Source organism: Canis lupus, chromosome 19 (assembly GCF_048164855.1).
Source record: "Canis lupus baileyi chromosome 19, mCanLup2.hap1, whole genome shotgun sequence".
NCBI classification, from domain to species: domain Eukaryota; kingdom Metazoa; phylum Chordata; class Mammalia; order Carnivora; family Canidae; genus Canis; species Canis lupus.
In genome coordinates this window covers 55,145,157-55,160,843 of record NC_132856.1, presented here as the reverse complement: position 1 = coordinate 55,160,843, position 15,687 = coordinate 55,145,157, and the positions used below count along the sequence as shown (strand labels likewise).

At 47.7% G+C, this 15,687-nt stretch overlaps 1 protein-coding gene and 1 long non-coding RNA gene across 4 annotated transcripts in view; one reads left to right on the top strand and one right to left on the bottom strand.

Moving 5' to 3' along the window:
- The window catches only part of VAV1 (vav guanine nucleotide exchange factor 1), a 50,021-nt gene that overhangs the window by 27,937 nt on the left and 6,397 nt on the right, over positions 1–15,687 (top strand). For all 3 annotated transcript variants that reach the window (XM_072787558.1, XM_072787557.1, XM_072787559.1), the window contains exons 7-23: positions 472–540; positions 710–813; positions 1,391–1,490; positions 2,163–2,258; positions 2,465–2,533; positions 2,812–2,898; positions 3,001–3,086; positions 3,426–3,558; positions 3,892–4,001; positions 4,665–4,766; positions 4,999–5,096; positions 5,184–5,206; positions 5,380–5,425; positions 7,067–7,203; positions 7,534–7,599; positions 10,981–11,012; positions 14,715–14,831. In XM_072787558.1, the coding sequence (XP_072643659.1) occupies positions 472–540; positions 710–813; positions 1,391–1,490; positions 2,163–2,258; positions 2,465–2,533; positions 2,812–2,898; positions 3,001–3,086; positions 3,426–3,558; positions 3,892–4,001; positions 4,665–4,766; positions 4,999–5,096; positions 5,184–5,206; positions 5,380–5,425; positions 7,067–7,203; positions 7,534–7,599; positions 10,981–11,012; positions 14,715–14,831 (1,475 nt within the window). The remainder of the gene's footprint in view (positions 1–471; positions 541–709; positions 814–1,390; positions 1,491–2,162; positions 2,259–2,464; positions 2,534–2,811; positions 2,899–3,000; positions 3,087–3,425; positions 3,559–3,891; positions 4,002–4,664; positions 4,767–4,998; positions 5,097–5,183; positions 5,207–5,379; positions 5,426–7,066; positions 7,204–7,533; positions 7,600–10,980; positions 11,013–14,714; positions 14,832–15,687) is intronic.
- On the bottom strand, positions 6,838–9,538 carry LOC140610969 (uncharacterized). Its single transcript, XR_012012384.1, has 2 exons — positions 8,945–9,538; positions 6,838–7,453 (listed from the first exon to the last, which is right to left on the bottom strand). It is a non-coding gene; the product is annotated as an uncharacterized lncRNA (long non-coding RNA).

Here is a 15,687-nt window from a genome sequence, read left to right as displayed (position 1 = left end):
CCATACCCTTTAGTCATCACACCCTAAGCCCATCCTTCCCCGGCCCCTGGCAACTGTTAATCTACTTACCATCTCCGTGGACGAGCCTGTTCTGGGCATTTCACACACGTGGAGCTACACACCGTGTGGCCTTCTGTCTCTGGTTCCCTCCCTGAGTGTCATGAGCTCAGGGTCCCTCCACGGGGCAGCAGATGTCGGCGCTCGCTCCTGTTCAGGGCTGATATTCCCGTGTGTGGGCGGACCACATCTTGTTATCCACTCATCCACTGATGGACATTTGGGTTGTTCTCACTTTCTGACTGTTACAAACAACTGCTGTGAACAGCCACGTACAGGTGTTTGTGTGAACATTCTCCATCTCTCTTTCTCTCTTAGTCTCTCTTTCTGTTGTTTCTTTCTGACTCTGCCTCCTTGTCCTCATCTCCCAGGAGAGGTGAGGCCCCTCCCTCACCCTTCTCTCCCCTCCCACAGCACTTCATGAAGCCCCTGCAGCGGTTCCTCAAACCTCAAGACATTGAGATCATCTTCATCAACATCGAGGTGAGCTGGCCAGTCCCCAGCCCTCCTGGCCTCTGTCCAGTGGGGACAACCTGCTGGCCTCACCTGTCCCTGGAATGTGGGGGTTGGGAGTTGAGCAACATAGAGTGGGAGGGTGACCCATCTCCTGCTTGGCTTCCTGAGCCCCGGTCTTACCCTTTCTTCCGAGTAGGACCTACTTCGCGTACACACTCACTTCCTAAAGGAGATGAAGGAAGCTCTGGCCGCCCCGACTGCGCCCACTCTCTACCAGGTCTTCATCAAATACAAGGAGAGGTGAGACCCAGCTGGCCAGCCTTGACTCCTGGAAGTCACCTTGTCCTGCTCAGGCTGGGCATTTGGGAGATCTTGCCCTCAGAGACTACTGGACAGGCAGGGCTTTTCCTTCTTTGCTCCTGGGCAAGGGACCGCTCATTTCTGGTTCAATCCCCAGCTCTGCCTCTTGGGGCTGTGTAATATTGGGAAACCACTTAACCTCTCTGTGCTCTGGTGCCACATCTATCAAATCAGTGTGGCACAGGAACGTACCTCCTAGGTCGTGGTGAGGATTAAATAAATTGATGCCTAAAGTGCTTAGCACAGGGCTGGCACACAGTAGGTGCCCTGTAAGTGTTGGTTAAATGAATGAACGTTGAAGCAACAATATACCAAATGCTAAGAGCTTCTTATGCGTTGTCTCATTCAGCGCTACAATAGCTCCCTGTGGGAGGTGCCATTGTTATGCCCATTTTACAGATGGGGAGACCGAGGCTCAGCATCACCCATCTGGGAAGAGGTGGGGCCTGGACTGACACCCAGATCTGCCTGACCATGGTGCCGGCCACCATTACCCGGCCACCTGTCCTTCCCTCAGGTTCCTCGTCTACGGCCGCTACTGCAGCCAGGTGGAGTCGGCCAGCAAGCACCTGGACCGCGTGGCCACAGCCCGGGAAGATGTGCAGATGAAGCTGGAGGTGGGTGCCTGGGCCACATCTGGGGAACCCTCTTACTCCTCCCCAGGCTCCAGGGGCAGTGGGGAGGAGACTGAATTGATGGTGCCACTTTCTGTGGCTGCCCAGCCAGAGACCTGCCCATTGAGGGTTTGGGGAGGGAGGTACTGACCAGGTGAGTGGGAGAAATGGAGCAGGAGGAGGTAGATGGGAGCACGGAGCCCTGACCCCAGCTGAACCCCGACTCTGCACTCAGCCCTGACACCAGGTTGAGGTCCTCACCCTGAACTGAACTCTGACTCCATCCTGATCCCCAGCCCTAAGTTCAGGGGCTGCCCCAGGTCCAGGCTGAGCTTCAAGTTCATACCGAGCCCTCATCCTGGGCTGAGCCCCACCCTGGCCCAGTGTGTCCATTGGAAGCACAGACAGGGCAGAGATGATAAGGAGCCACCTTTGTGTGCCATACATCAGGCTCATTGGTCTCTAGAGTGGAGACCCTGCAGACCTGTCCCTCTCTCCCTCACCAGCCCCACTCAGCTGATGGAATCCCGGGCTTCTGACCCAGGCAGGATTTGCCAGCCTTCCAGGAAATTCTTCACCATTTCCTCAGGGGAGATATGATGGTTCCAGTTCTAGAAAAATCAACACCTGTCTCCACCTCATCTTGCTCATCTCTCTCCCTCTCTGACCCCCCAGGAATGTTCTCAGCGAGCCAACAATGGGAGGTTCACGTTGCGGGACCTGCTGATGGTACCCATGCAGCGGGTGCTCAAGTACCACCTCCTTCTCCAGGTGCATGAGTGGGGGCCCCTAGGCAAGGGCTTGGCCTCTGTTCCTCTCTGTGTCCTAGGAGCGGGGTGGAGCTGGCTTCCAGGGGCTGAGCCCTAGGACCCTCTGGGAGGAAGGACGAATCTGGGAGGCCAGGCTTGTGTGGAGGGCTCCCAAGAGGAGAGGGCAGGCCCAGGTCATGAAGATGTCTGTCTCTGTGGGTCATGCAGGAGCTGGTCAAACACACGCAGGATGCAGTGGAGAAGGAGAACCTGCGGCTGGCTTTGGATGCCATGAGGGTGAGTGTTCACGCACAGGTACATATGCCTTCAAGGCAGTGCAGCCCAGGCACACAGTCACACCCACAGGCAACCCTCCTCTCACCAACAGTGACATGCCTACGTGACCCAGTGAGTGATTCCCAGCCTTCCCCTTGGGGACAGGACATGCTGGGGATACCCTCTTTATACCTCTCTATACCTCCTGAGTGGAGGGGCTGACCTCCTATCCCCAGCCAGGTAGGGGACTGGGTGGGCTGGAGAGGCAGTGTCTAGGCATACCCTCATTCTACCCTCAGGACCTGGCACAGTGTGTGAACGAGGTCAAGCGGGACAACGAGACACTGCGGCAGATCACCAACTTCCAGCTGTCCATCGAGAACCTGGTGAGGGGATAGGGCAGGGATAGCCAGGTGTGTGGCCATGAGGGGAGGGTATGTGGTATCTTCCTTGGTGGCCCCTTGCTAGACCCCCTTCCTGCTGCATAGGACCAGTCTCTGGCCCACTATGGCCGGCCGAAGATTGATGGGGAGCTCAAGATCACCTCAGTGGAGCGGCGCTCCAAGATGGACAGGTGGGCAGAGCCAACAGATATAGGGTAGAGCCTGGGCAGAGGCAGGGCCAGATTTCTAGTTATACCAGGGGGTGGAGCCTAGATGGACAAACGGCAGGACCAACGTGGACGTGTGTGTAGAGCCAAGACCAACAGGTGCTGGGACCAGTATGGATCTTATGGGTGAAGTCAGGATGGATAGACAGGGGGGCACTGCCAAGTTGGCCTAAGAAGAGAAGAGCAGGAACCCTAGATGGACAGCAGGGTGGGGCCTGGATGGTGGAGGAGATCGAGCGAGTGGGGAGCTGGTGGGGACCCCTGGGGGGAGCCAGACGAGGCACCTGACCCAGCCGCTCTCAGGTACGCCTTCCTGCTCGACAAAGCTCTTCTCATCTGTAAGCGCCGAGGGGACTCTTACGACCTCAAGGACTTTGTGAACCTGCATAGCTTCCAGGTTCGAGATGACTCCTCTGGGGAGCGAGAAAACAAGAAGGTGTGTTCTGAGGCCGAAACTGGGATCCCCAGTGGTGGGAAGCCCTAGTGCAGCCCAAGCCTCCCCACATGACCTTTAGAATTCCAGTATGTGTGTGTGTGTGTGTGTGTGTGTGTGTGTGTGTGTGTGTGTGTGTGTGATTTTAGATTTATGGATGTGTATTTGGTTCTCCTGGGCAGACCCATACGCAGGTACCTGTGCCTGGTTCTCCTGGGGGTAGAGAGGCTGTTATAGGCCTGACCCTCTTCTCCCCACAGGAGTAGGGGTAAAGGGGGCATGTGGTCCCCCCTCTGCAGAGTGGGTGCCTTCATTTTGAGCTCTGCTTCCCTGCAGTGGACTCATATGTTTCTCCTGATCGAGGACCAAGGTGTCCAGGGCTATGAGCTGTTCTTCAAGACACGAGAACTGAAGAAGAAGTGGATGGAGCAGTTCGAAATGGCCATGTGAGATCCCTTCCTCCTCCATCCTCCTGTCCTCAGAAGACTCTACATGCGGGCAGAGGCCGAGAGGCAATTCTGTGCTCCGCTCTGTAGGGCCACCGTGAACCTCAGTTTCCTCATCTGGAAACTGGGAGGGATAGGCTTTTGATGCTGTCTGCATGCTCAGAAAGCCAAGGTTCTGTGTGAGCTTCAGCCACCAGCCTGGACAGACTCATCTTCTTCCTCCTTCCTTTTCTTTCTCTTCTTGGGGTGAAATTTATGTAACAAAAATTTAGCTTTTTCAAGCATATGACTCAGTGGCATTTAGTACATTACAGTGTTGTGCAATCGTCACCTCTGTCAAGTTCCAGAGCATTTTCATCCCCCAAAAGGAAACCCTGCAGCCATGAAGCCATCACTCCCCATCCCCCACCCCCCAACACCAGCCCCTGACAACCAATTTGCTTTATAGTCTCCACCCATGTTCATAGCAGCACTATTCACAATAGCTAAAACATGGCAACGGCCCTAATGCCCATCGGTGGGCAGACCGAGAGGCACAATATGCTTTGGGCAGCATATCCAATACGGCTGCATGGATGCGTCCAAGCGGCAGCACGTGTCTGTACTTCATTTCCTTGTGTGCTGAATACTATTCCATTGCATGGAATTCTCTCCCCTCTCCAGCTCCAACATCTACCCCGAGAACGCTACTGCCAATGGGCATGACTTCCAGATGTTCTCCTTTGAGGAGACCACGTCGTGCAAGGCTTGCCAGATGCTGCTGAGGTGGGAGTCTGGGAGGATGGGCCTGGGGCCTGGGTTTGGGTATCTTTTCTTCCTTAGAAGGGCTCCTCTGGCCATCTTCCCCCTGAGTTGGAAGGCAGGAGGCTCTCCTTTGAGCTTTGGCTTCCCCATGTCTCTGCTGCCCTAAAGAGAACCCAAGGGGACCCTTGGCAAAATGATTGGCTGTGTCTGTTCAACATCACTGACTTTGCTTTATCTCGCCTTTGTGTCCCAGAGGCACCTTCTATCAGGGCTACCGTTGTCATCGGTGCCGGGCACCTGCACACAAGGAGTGTCTGGGAAGGGTCCCTCCGTGTGGCCGACATGGGCAAGGTATACCAGTGGGAGAAAGGGTGGGAGTCGGCTTGGTTCTGCGTGGGGGGATTTCCCATCTTAGCTACTTCCTTTTCTCTCCCATAGATTTTTCAGGAACTATGAAAAAGGTGAGACCCCCCATGCTCCTTTCTCTGCATGGAAAATCATGGGGGATAATGAGGGGTGACCCAGGAGACCCCAGCAGTGGGCATGGCCCTTTGCTGGGTGCCCCCATAGGGGTTGAGGAAGTCCCAGGCTGGGCCTAGGTATCCACGCTTGCTTTCTTGGTCTCTCCCTCCAGGATAAGCCACATCGCCGGGCTCAGGACAAAAAGAGGAATGAGCTGGGTGAGTCCAGGTGTGGGGCGGGAGGAAATCTGGTCTTTGCCTCAGATCTCAACAATTGTATTATCAACCACATAATGTGCTGCTTATAAAGCTGTGATCCATTTGTTCTAGTCCTAGAAACTCGAAAGGAATTTAAGATTTATTTATTTATTTATTTGACACAGAGAGATCGGCAGAGACGTAGGCAGAGGGAGATGCAGGCTCCTCACAGGGAGCCCAATGCAGGACTCAATCCCTGGACCAGGATCATGCCCTGAGCCAAAGACAGACGCTCAACCCTGAGCCTCCCAGGTGTCTCCCTGAAAGGGATTTAAAAATAACTAACTTAGATTCTTTACTTGCTTTGCTCAAGTGCTTGGAAAAGAATGCATTGATAATAACAGTCCTTAAGATGTGTTTTCTTGGGGCACCTGACTGGCTCAATCGGTTAAGCATCCAACTCTTGGTTTCAGCTCAGGTCATGGTCTCCGGGTCATGAGACTGTGCCCCACGTCGGGCTCCACACTCAGCGGGGAGTCTGCTTGGGATTCTCTCTGTATCCCTCTGCCGCTCCTTCTTACTCTCCCTCTCTCTCAAAAAATAAATCCTTTTTTTTTTTTTTAAAGATGCTCTTTCTCTTACCATCCACTTTTCTTATCCACTGCCTCTTTTCTCTTACTCTCTGAGAGATGCCTTCTCTAGCCTTAGTCAACTAGGCACGCCTCTGATAGTTCTCACCTCCTTTCCTCTTGATGCCACGCCACAGAATCTGATTATGATATTTGGTCTCAGCAAAGTGCCCTCCACCAGGAGGATGGGGAAGTGGAGGACATGGATTCTTTTTAGCTCAATGGCAGAGGGGAGAGGCTAGACTCATTCTTATGTTAACGAATTTTGTGGAATTACACCAGGGATGGGTTATTTGTGTTTAGCATCTACTGTAGAAGTCGTCTGGGGCAAACAGCTAAAATAGCTGTGCTGCTTGTCCTCCGGAAACTCTCAGACCAGTGTTGGGGGACAGATAGCCACCTCTGGCCAGTGATTGTCCTACCGGACTGCACTATTGAATATCTCCACCACACAGAAAGTTTCCAGTGCTGCTGGTCAGTACCCACCTGGCCCTCAGAGGGGACCACTCTTAGACCTCTGTCACCATAGATGAGTTTTGCCTTTCTTTGAACTTCATAAAAATGGACTCATGTGGTATGTCCTCTTTCTGCATCTGGCTTCTTGAGTCAAGTGTCATGTCAATGAGACTCAGTTTGGTCACTGCTGTCTAGGATTCCATTGCATGATTATATCACACTCAGTGTATCTATTTTATTGAGGACATTGGGTCATTGCCAGATTTTGGTTCTTGTGAAGTAAGCTTGTCTAGAACTTTTGGTGGACATGAGCATTTGTTTCTCTTGGTCACATATGCCAGAGTCAAATTATCAGATCACAAGGTGGACATCTATTTAGCTTTGGAGAGATATTGCCAGACTGCTGTCCAAAGTGGACTCCCAGCAGCAACATAGAATTTCAGGTGCTCCACCTCCTCACCACCACCTGGTGCTGTCAGCCTCTAGTTTTCACCATCCTGGTGGGCCTTGAGACTCAGGTTTGAAAATCCCTGACCACTACTAACCACACCAAGCCACCACCATCCCTCCCCTCCAGGTCTGCCCAAGATGGAGGTGTGTCAGGAGTACTATGGGCTTCCTCCACCCCCTGGAGCCTTTGGACCTTTTCTACGGCTCAACCCTGGAGACATCGTGGAGCTCACCAAGGCTGAGGCCGAACAGAACTGGTGGGAGGTACAGGCTGAGCCGTAGGATTGATGGAGAAGGACCTGAATGTGGGGCCATGGGTGCAGGCAGTCCTGGGAAGTGACGCTGGCAGGAGAGGCTGGTCTGGAGGAGGCATCTGGGGAGGGTGATATACATGGGGATATCTAGGACTGGATCGGCTCTTCCGAGCTGGCCATCTTCCCAGGAAGTTGATACTGGCTGGCACTCCGTGGGTCATGCAGGTCACAGCGAGATAGATGGACAGACAGCGTGGCCACTGGGTAGAAAGTTCAGCACACACACAAGCATGAATGCCTATAACCTCTCTGTCCATGTCTTTCCCTCCTGGCCTTTTAGGGCAGAAACACGGCTACCAATGAAGTTGGCTGGTTTCCCTGTAACAGAGTCAAGCCCTACGTGCATGTGAGTGCCTGAGATCGGGATGGAGTGAGGGCAAGGGGTTCCAGAAAGGGTCGTGTGAGGGCAAGAAGGCTTGGGGTGACACTGCTGAGATAGGGAGGGGCTGCCCATCATGGTCATTCCTGAAGTCCACATTCTGCCAAACCTGAACCCAGAGTAGGGGCCACGTGCAGAATGATGACCAGTCCTTTCTCCCTTGATTCTTGTATGAAAGTCCTCGCCCTTGTAAAGGAGAAGGAGCAGGGGCTCAGAGGCCTGGCCAGTCCCTGGCTTCCTTCAGAGGCAGTGAATGTTGTCTCGCCAGGAGCCGGCCACCCATGCCTCCTGGCCCAGCTCCTGTGGACACACCTGCTCACACTGTGCCTGGCCTGTTTTTCAGCAGTCCTCTGCTGGCCTGACCCCCTCACCTTACAGTGACCTCACATCTTTCCCACTCTCCCCAGACCTCCCTCCCTCACCACAGATGCTCTTCTGGCTGCTTCACAGCCCAAACAGGAACCTGCAGAGGGAAACTCTCTCCTGTTTTGTTGCTTTTGTATCATTTTTGTTAATTTTGATATCATTTCAGACTTCCAGAATGGTTGCTAGAATAATGCAAAAAACTCCAAATAGCCTTTTCCCAGATCCACCAGCTGTCAGCATTTTGTCCCGTTTGCTCTTTCATTTGCTCTTTCTCTGCACATTTTATTTTAGAAATTCATATTATTTTTTATGAAGATATTTAAAAGGTGGTTTACAGACATATTTTCCTTTAATCCCTAAATACCTCCTAAGAACAAGAACTTTTTCTTACATTACCATAGCATGATTTTAACAATCATGAATTTGACACTTGACATTGAGATTATGCTATGATTTAATCTATTGTCCATATTTAAGTTTTGACAACCCCCCCCCCAACTATCTTTTAGTGATTTTTTTTTTCTTTTTTGGCCTGGGTCTTCTGGGTTTCTCTGCTGTGAAGCTACATTATGCATATCCAACTCTATCATTCTGTCCAAGTTTTTTAGCAGATGTTCTACTGTAAGGATGAGCTATCTCCTAATCAATCAACCTACCTACTATCAGTTATCTATGTATCTAATGATCATCTAGGTATCTACCTGTGTCTCTGTGTATCCATTAATCATTTATGCATTGATCTATGTATCAAGCATCTATGTATCTGTGTAGCTGGGTATCTGTCTATCTGCTAATCAATCAGGTTTGTATGCACATATCTCAGGAATGCTCATGGATTCTTTAAAATTGTCCCACTTTTGGCCAATGAAAGCCCTATCTGTCCTTTTAATATATCCCTATTATTCTCTGAGCTCTTCCTTATTTTCTGGCATAATACCAGACTTACCTTGTACTTTCCATGCCCCAGTCTTGGAATCAACCATTTCCCCCCAAGGAGCTCTGGTCCTTTCAGTGGGACATGGCATTCAAAAGCCGAGATCTGGGCATCTCTCCAATTTCTGCCTCCGAAATGTACTGCCTTTTTAAAGCTACACCCATCCTAGCCTCCTCCTCTCCCATTACAATGAAGGCTCAGAAAAAAGATAGAAAAAATGACAATTCCCCTTTCTACTCAAGGATTCCATCCTCCTGGCACCACCTACCTTACAACTGTTATTTGTTTTCTGTGTGCCTCATGGAGTTTCTTAATGTACATACAAGTGGATACAAATACGGATTCTCATTTCCCCCACGATTTGTTCAAAGGATTTCACACTCACTGTTTTGCAGCCCCCTTCCCTTAATATATCTTGGGACCTTTCCATACTACTGTACATAGAACATTTCATTCTTTTTTTCTCTTTAAAAAATGAGGTGAAATTTGAAAAACATAAAATTAACCATTTTAAAGTGCACACTTCAGTGGCATTTAGTACATTCTGCAATCATTTCATTTACATGAAATATCTAAAATAGGTAAATCTGCAGGGAAAGAAAGCAAATTAAGAGTTCCCAGAAAAAAAAAAAAGAGTTCCCAGATACTCCCAGGAGGTGGAAGGAATAACGGTGGAAGGTTTAATGGGTGATAGGTATGGATTTTCTTTTGGGGTGATGTTTTGCAATGAGGTAGGTTATTCCTCATTCTTTTTATTGTTACTATTTTTAAATTATGGTAAAACACACATAACAGAGAATTTACCATTTTAACCATTTTTAAGTGTACAGTTTGGTGGCATTAGGTATATTCACACTGTTATATAACCAACCCCACCATCCAATTCCAGAACTCTTTTCATCTTGCAAAGCTGAGACTCTGTCCCTGTGAAACATTAAACTCCCCACCCCTTCCCTCAGCCCCTGGATCCCACTATCTACTTTTTGTCTCTATGGCTTTGACTCCTCTAGGAACCTCAGATAAGTGGAATTGGTCCTTTTGAGAATGGCTTTTCCTTTTTTTTTAAATTATTTTTTTTAATAAATTCATTTTTTATGCACTGAGCATAATGTCTCAAGGTTCATCCAGGTTGTAGCAAGTGTCTGAATGTCCTTCTGTCTTTAAGGCTGAACAATATTCCATTGTGTGTACACACCACATTTTGTTAACCTGTTCATCTCTTGATGGACACATACCTTTTGGCTAACATGGATAATGTTGCCATGAACATGGATGTATAAATATCTCTTTGAACCCCTGTTTTTAATTCCCTTGGGTGGATACCCAGAAAAGGAATTGCAGGGTCATATGGTGATTTTATTTTTAGTTTTTGGGGAACTACCATCTGTTTTCCATAGCGGTGGTACCATTTTACATTTCTGCCAGTAATACAAGATTTCCAATTTCCCTATATCCTTGCCAACACTTGCTATCTTCTCTTTTTGTTTTGTTTGTTTTGTTTTCTTTACAGTAACCATCCTAATGTGGTGGAAGTGAGCACCTTTGCATTTATTCACACTACGGGTTGAGCTTTCTGTAAATAGACAGATAATATAGATTCTCATCTTTACAGGTCACAGGCTCTCTTTGTGACTTCTCACCTCTGCCAGAGTAGTTCAAGAGCAGCCACAGTGTGTAAATGAGAGGGTGTGACCATGTTCCAATAGCGACTGAATTTATAGACCTTGGCATGTGAATTTCATCCCATCTTCCCATGCCAGGCAATATTATTCTTCCTTTAATTTTGGTAACCATTTAAAAATATGAAACCCATTCTTGGCTTGAGGGTTATGCTAAAACAGGTGGCTGGACAGTCCCTGTTGGAAGTGGACTAGTCTCTCCCACGAGATGCTGAGGCTGCATCTTTAGTGAAAAGCACAGTGCCTGGCATTCAGGAAAGGATGGTGGAATGAATGATAGTAAATGACAGTGAATTAATGGAGTGCTCTGCAGTCTGTTGCCAACCTGGGCTCTTTATCCTAAGTCCCAATCTCTGTCTGTGTCCCTAGGGTCCCCCTCAGGACCTGTCTGTTCATCTCTGGTGAGTAGAACTACTTTTCTTTTTCTTTTTCTTTTTTTAATAATAAATTTATTTTTTATTGGTGTTCAATTTGCCAACATACAGAACTTATTTTCAACTTGAGACCTCTGAGGGTGTTCCGAGGTTGGGTTTGAAGGGGTCTCTAAACCAACCGGTTATTCATTTTTTGAACTCTGGGGTATTAACTGCTAGATTGAGCCCTGTACCCAGGGCTGCTAAGGGGCTAGAAAAACAAAAGAGGCTCCCTGACTTTGGGACGTTAGGGTCTCACTGGAAGGAAAATGGTGGTGGGGATGGTAACAGCAGCCCCTCCTTCCTGTTTTTGAACACTTATTGTAGGTAGAACAGTGAGGGGTGGAGGTTTACAGTGTTGCTTCTGGAGCCCAGAAGTCAGTGTTGCTTCTGACCTGGGTTCAAATGCTGAGTCCAACATTTCCCAGCTATGTGACCTTGGGCCAGTAACTCAACCTCTCTGGGCTTCAGCTTTCCTTTCTGGAAAATAGATTAATACCAACATCTACTTTATAGGGTTGTTATAAGGCTTCCATGGGCTGTTCCCTGTCAAATTCTTAGTCCCATGCCTGGCACACAGTAAGCACTTTATTTTCTGCAATTAGATTAGCTCTGTTATTATTGTGACCATCTTATTATGACTACATTCCATCAATTCTAAAATGCACATTTTTAAAGAAATATTTTAACATCTCTAACATTGGAATGGCTTTTACCACCAGTGGAAGATCAGTCTTCTGCTTCATTTTATGGGTAGGAGTTTTTATTTCACAATGGCCCGTGAAAGAACAGTGCATTTTATGATTGCTGGCATCTTAGATGATGTCATACGGGATTGTTTGTATGACTGCCATGTCAGCACTTTGATGAGCACTTTGAATTCTCATAATAGCTCTTTGCTCTTCTTCCTCCCTTTTGGCAAAGAAGGGGGAAACCAAGGCTTAGGGAGGGGAAGTGATTTGTTCAGTGTCACACAGTGAGGAAATGACGGAGATTAGATGGAACCTACCTGCTTGACTCCAGAGCCAGACTTTACTGCCCCTCAAAAGTCATAGTAACACAAGGGGCGTAATGATGCTCACATTTCCCCAGCGCCAACCGCATACGAGGTACATCAGCTGCGTTACTGCCAGGGGTCAGAAATGTCACTCCATGGGGGCAGTTTTAGCTTCCTCTTTTCAGAAGAGGAAATTAGGTCTCTGAGTGGCAAAATCAGTTCCTGAGGTCACAGAGCAACCAAGTGGCAGAGCCAGGATTCAAACCCCATCTCTGCCCTCCCCTGCTGAGATGCAGTCATCATCATGCCTGGCACTGGGTGATTCATTTCAGGCACAGAATTTAAGGGGCCCTCAAAAACTCAGGGATCAAGATCCATAATATTTCAATGCAACACTTAAAATAAAAGCAAGGCAAACAGGGGTGCCTGGCTGGCTCAGTCAGGAAGCACGCAACCTTGATCTCAGGGTGGGGAGTTTATTTTTTATTTATTTATTTATTTATTTTAGGGTGGGGAGTTTAAACCCCTTGTTGGGCATAGAGCTTGCTTAATTAAAAAAAAAAAAGCAAGGTGAACAAAATCCATGATAAGCAAAATATCAAAATTGTAAATAAAGATGGGGTCTGAAAAAAAAAAAAAGATGGGGTCTGACAGGGCTTGGTGTAGAAAGAGGTGATGCAGGGAACCCCGAGTACGGAGTCAGGTCTTGTCTTTATTTAAAGCCCTGACATTTTGTTCACTATGGATTTTTTTGCATTAATTTTTATTTTTATTTATTTATTTTTTAAATATTTTTTTAAAGATTTATTTATTTATTTATGATAGACATAGAGAGAGAGAGAGAGAGAGAGAGAGAGAGAGGCAGAGACACAGGAGGAGGGAGAAGCAGGCTCCATGCCGGGAGCCCGACTTGGGACTCGATCCCGGGACTCCAGGATCGTGCCCTGGGCCAAAGGCAGGTGCTAAACCACTGAGCCACCCAGGGATCCCTTTTTGCATTAATTTTTAAAACTGAGTTGAAATCCATATAACATACAATTAACCATTTGAAGTGGCATTTATATTAATATTTACATTTCTGTTACATATTTACATGTATGTATTCTGTATAGTTATATATTACCTCTAATTAATGTATATTATTTATGTTCTGTTTATATTTGCAGCACAGATACATTCATGTTCACCTTTATATATCATCTATAATTACTTATGACCTTTAATTAGTATATATTATATATGTTACATATTTATATTTATAGCATAATACATTCATATTCACACTTAAATATCATCCATATTGTGTATTATTTATGACTAATATATATTATCTATGTTACATATTTGTGTCTACAGCATAAATATATTCATATCCATTGGCATTTAGGGCATCTGCAAGGTTGCGTGGCCATCACCATTATAACTCCAGAACATTCCATCCCCCAAAGGAAAGCCTGACCCCATTAGTGGTCACCCCCAGGCTCCCAGCACCCACACCCACTTCTAACACCTTCCTGTCCATGGAGGAGCCTATTCTGGATGATTTACACACGTGGAATCATGTACCGTGTGTCCTTCTCTGTCTAGTTCCTGCCCCGAGTGTTGTATGTTCAGGGCCCGTCCACGGGGCAGTGTGTGTGGGTGCCTCACTCCCTCAATGATTGCTTTGTCAATCATTTTGATTATTAAAAGTATTGTATTAAAACACTCCGTACCTCTTTGCTATCACTTATCTTGATGGTGGAATGTTTGGGTTCTCTCTTCACAGTTTGTACCTGGTGCTTGTGTCTCATTCTCCTCACCCAGTTTCTGTCCTGGCGGTCACAGAGAGGGGCAGACAGTGGGGACCCAGTAAATGTCCATCCAAGCAATGTCAAATTCCAGATTTAAGGAAAAAAAAAAAAACCCTGTTTTTCTATACTCACTCTCTCAACCAAATGTGTGGGGTTTTCCCCACCCCCAAACAGTTCTGCAATTCTTCCCTCTCAGCCAGGTGTCCTACAATTTAGGTCATTTTGGACACTACTCACCTGGACATGGCACCAGACCCCACAGGTTAAGGCTGAGTTCCCACCAGACTGCCCCACTTCAGGTGCCAACCTCAAGTCCAGGCTTCCAGGACTTGTGACCGACCTGCTGATAAATTGTAGGCAGAAAATGTGCCAGCACAAACTCCTAGAACTCAGGAGGACCATTTACTTAGGAGATTACCAGTTGCTTGCTCTGCATCAAAGGACAAGAATTCCTGTCTCCTTCAAGGTCCTTCTAGCAGGACTAAGAATCAAACTGGCATGAGATAGATTAATAGGAGAAAAATCAAACTTAAAAAAAAAATCAAACTTAATTTTGCATGCCTGGGGAATCCACACAGACACTGAAATTCCAAGACAGTCAAGCAAAACGAGGCAGATGTCATCCTGCACTAGGAAGAAAGGGATAAGGGTGTGGGACATCCGAGGGAAGGAATGCACTTCACAGGAATGTCACGTTTTTCCTAAATCTGCTAAATTTTGATCACTTTTTAACTCAAAATGGCCATCATGCCAAGGTGGCTCATCTTGGAGCAGCCTGCCCTGGGACTGTCACCAACTTAAAAATCACAGGGATGGAAGGGGAAGAGCGGCCCCCATATGGCATGTGGGGGCCCAGGCACTGGGGCAGTGTGGACCTTTCTCCTTGGTGTATCTTGACAGGTACGCCGGCCCCATGGAGCGCTCAGGGGCAGAAAGTATCCTCACCAACCGCTCAGATGGGACGTTCCTCGTGCGGCAGAGGGTGAAGGACACAGCAGAATTTGCCATCAGCATTAAGTAACTCCTCCCTCCCTGACCCCTATGACCTGGGCGCTGCAGGAACCTGGGAGGAAGGGAATGTAGTTATGACAACCATCTCTTATTAAACCCTGCAGTGTCCTGGGTGTTTTTATCCATCTTATTCCTTTCAGTTGACTGACAGCCCACAAGAAAGAACAATGACCCCCAGGCAGGCTCCAAAAGGCATTTAGCACATTCTAGCAAGGGGCGGAAATGCCATCTGGGCACAATGCTAGCGGACCCCTTCACTCATGCCTGTTTGTTGTGTGCAGCTTCTCACTCATGGTGACTTGTTTCCTGGTCGGTTTTGTAATTTTGTCTTGTGATGTTGAGTGGGGCTTTCCTGGTTGGGAATCTCATGCTACTTGGGTCTCCAGAAATTTTGCATTTGCTTCTGTTGGGATCACCAACAGGTTAATTTTTTCTTCCAGGTTAAACATTTTAGGTTAATTCCTTAGTTTCCTAGACTGTGCATGTGGGTTTATGTTCAAATCCCAAACTTGCATGAGGGCAGGTGTGAGGTTCTGCGTTCTCAAGGGTGACTTTTCTGTTTTGGGTCTGAGACAGATAAATTTTCTTATCATCCCTGTGAGTGACAGGTGGGTTTTCTAGAGGAAGTCACATTTGATAGTCTAGGCTTATGGAGTGTGGGGGTCTCAGTGCTAACTCTCCACCTCCAATGGACCTAGTAACTCATCCCATGTTTCTGTGGGATCATCAAGCCATAAGCTACTTGGTTAGCAAGATCAGCAAACCCTGTAGGGTAGCAGTTTATGCAGTGAGCTGTTTTTGGTTTCAACCTCATTTTTGGCCTCTGGGGATTTCCCTTTACTTTTTTGAGAGCTCAGCATTT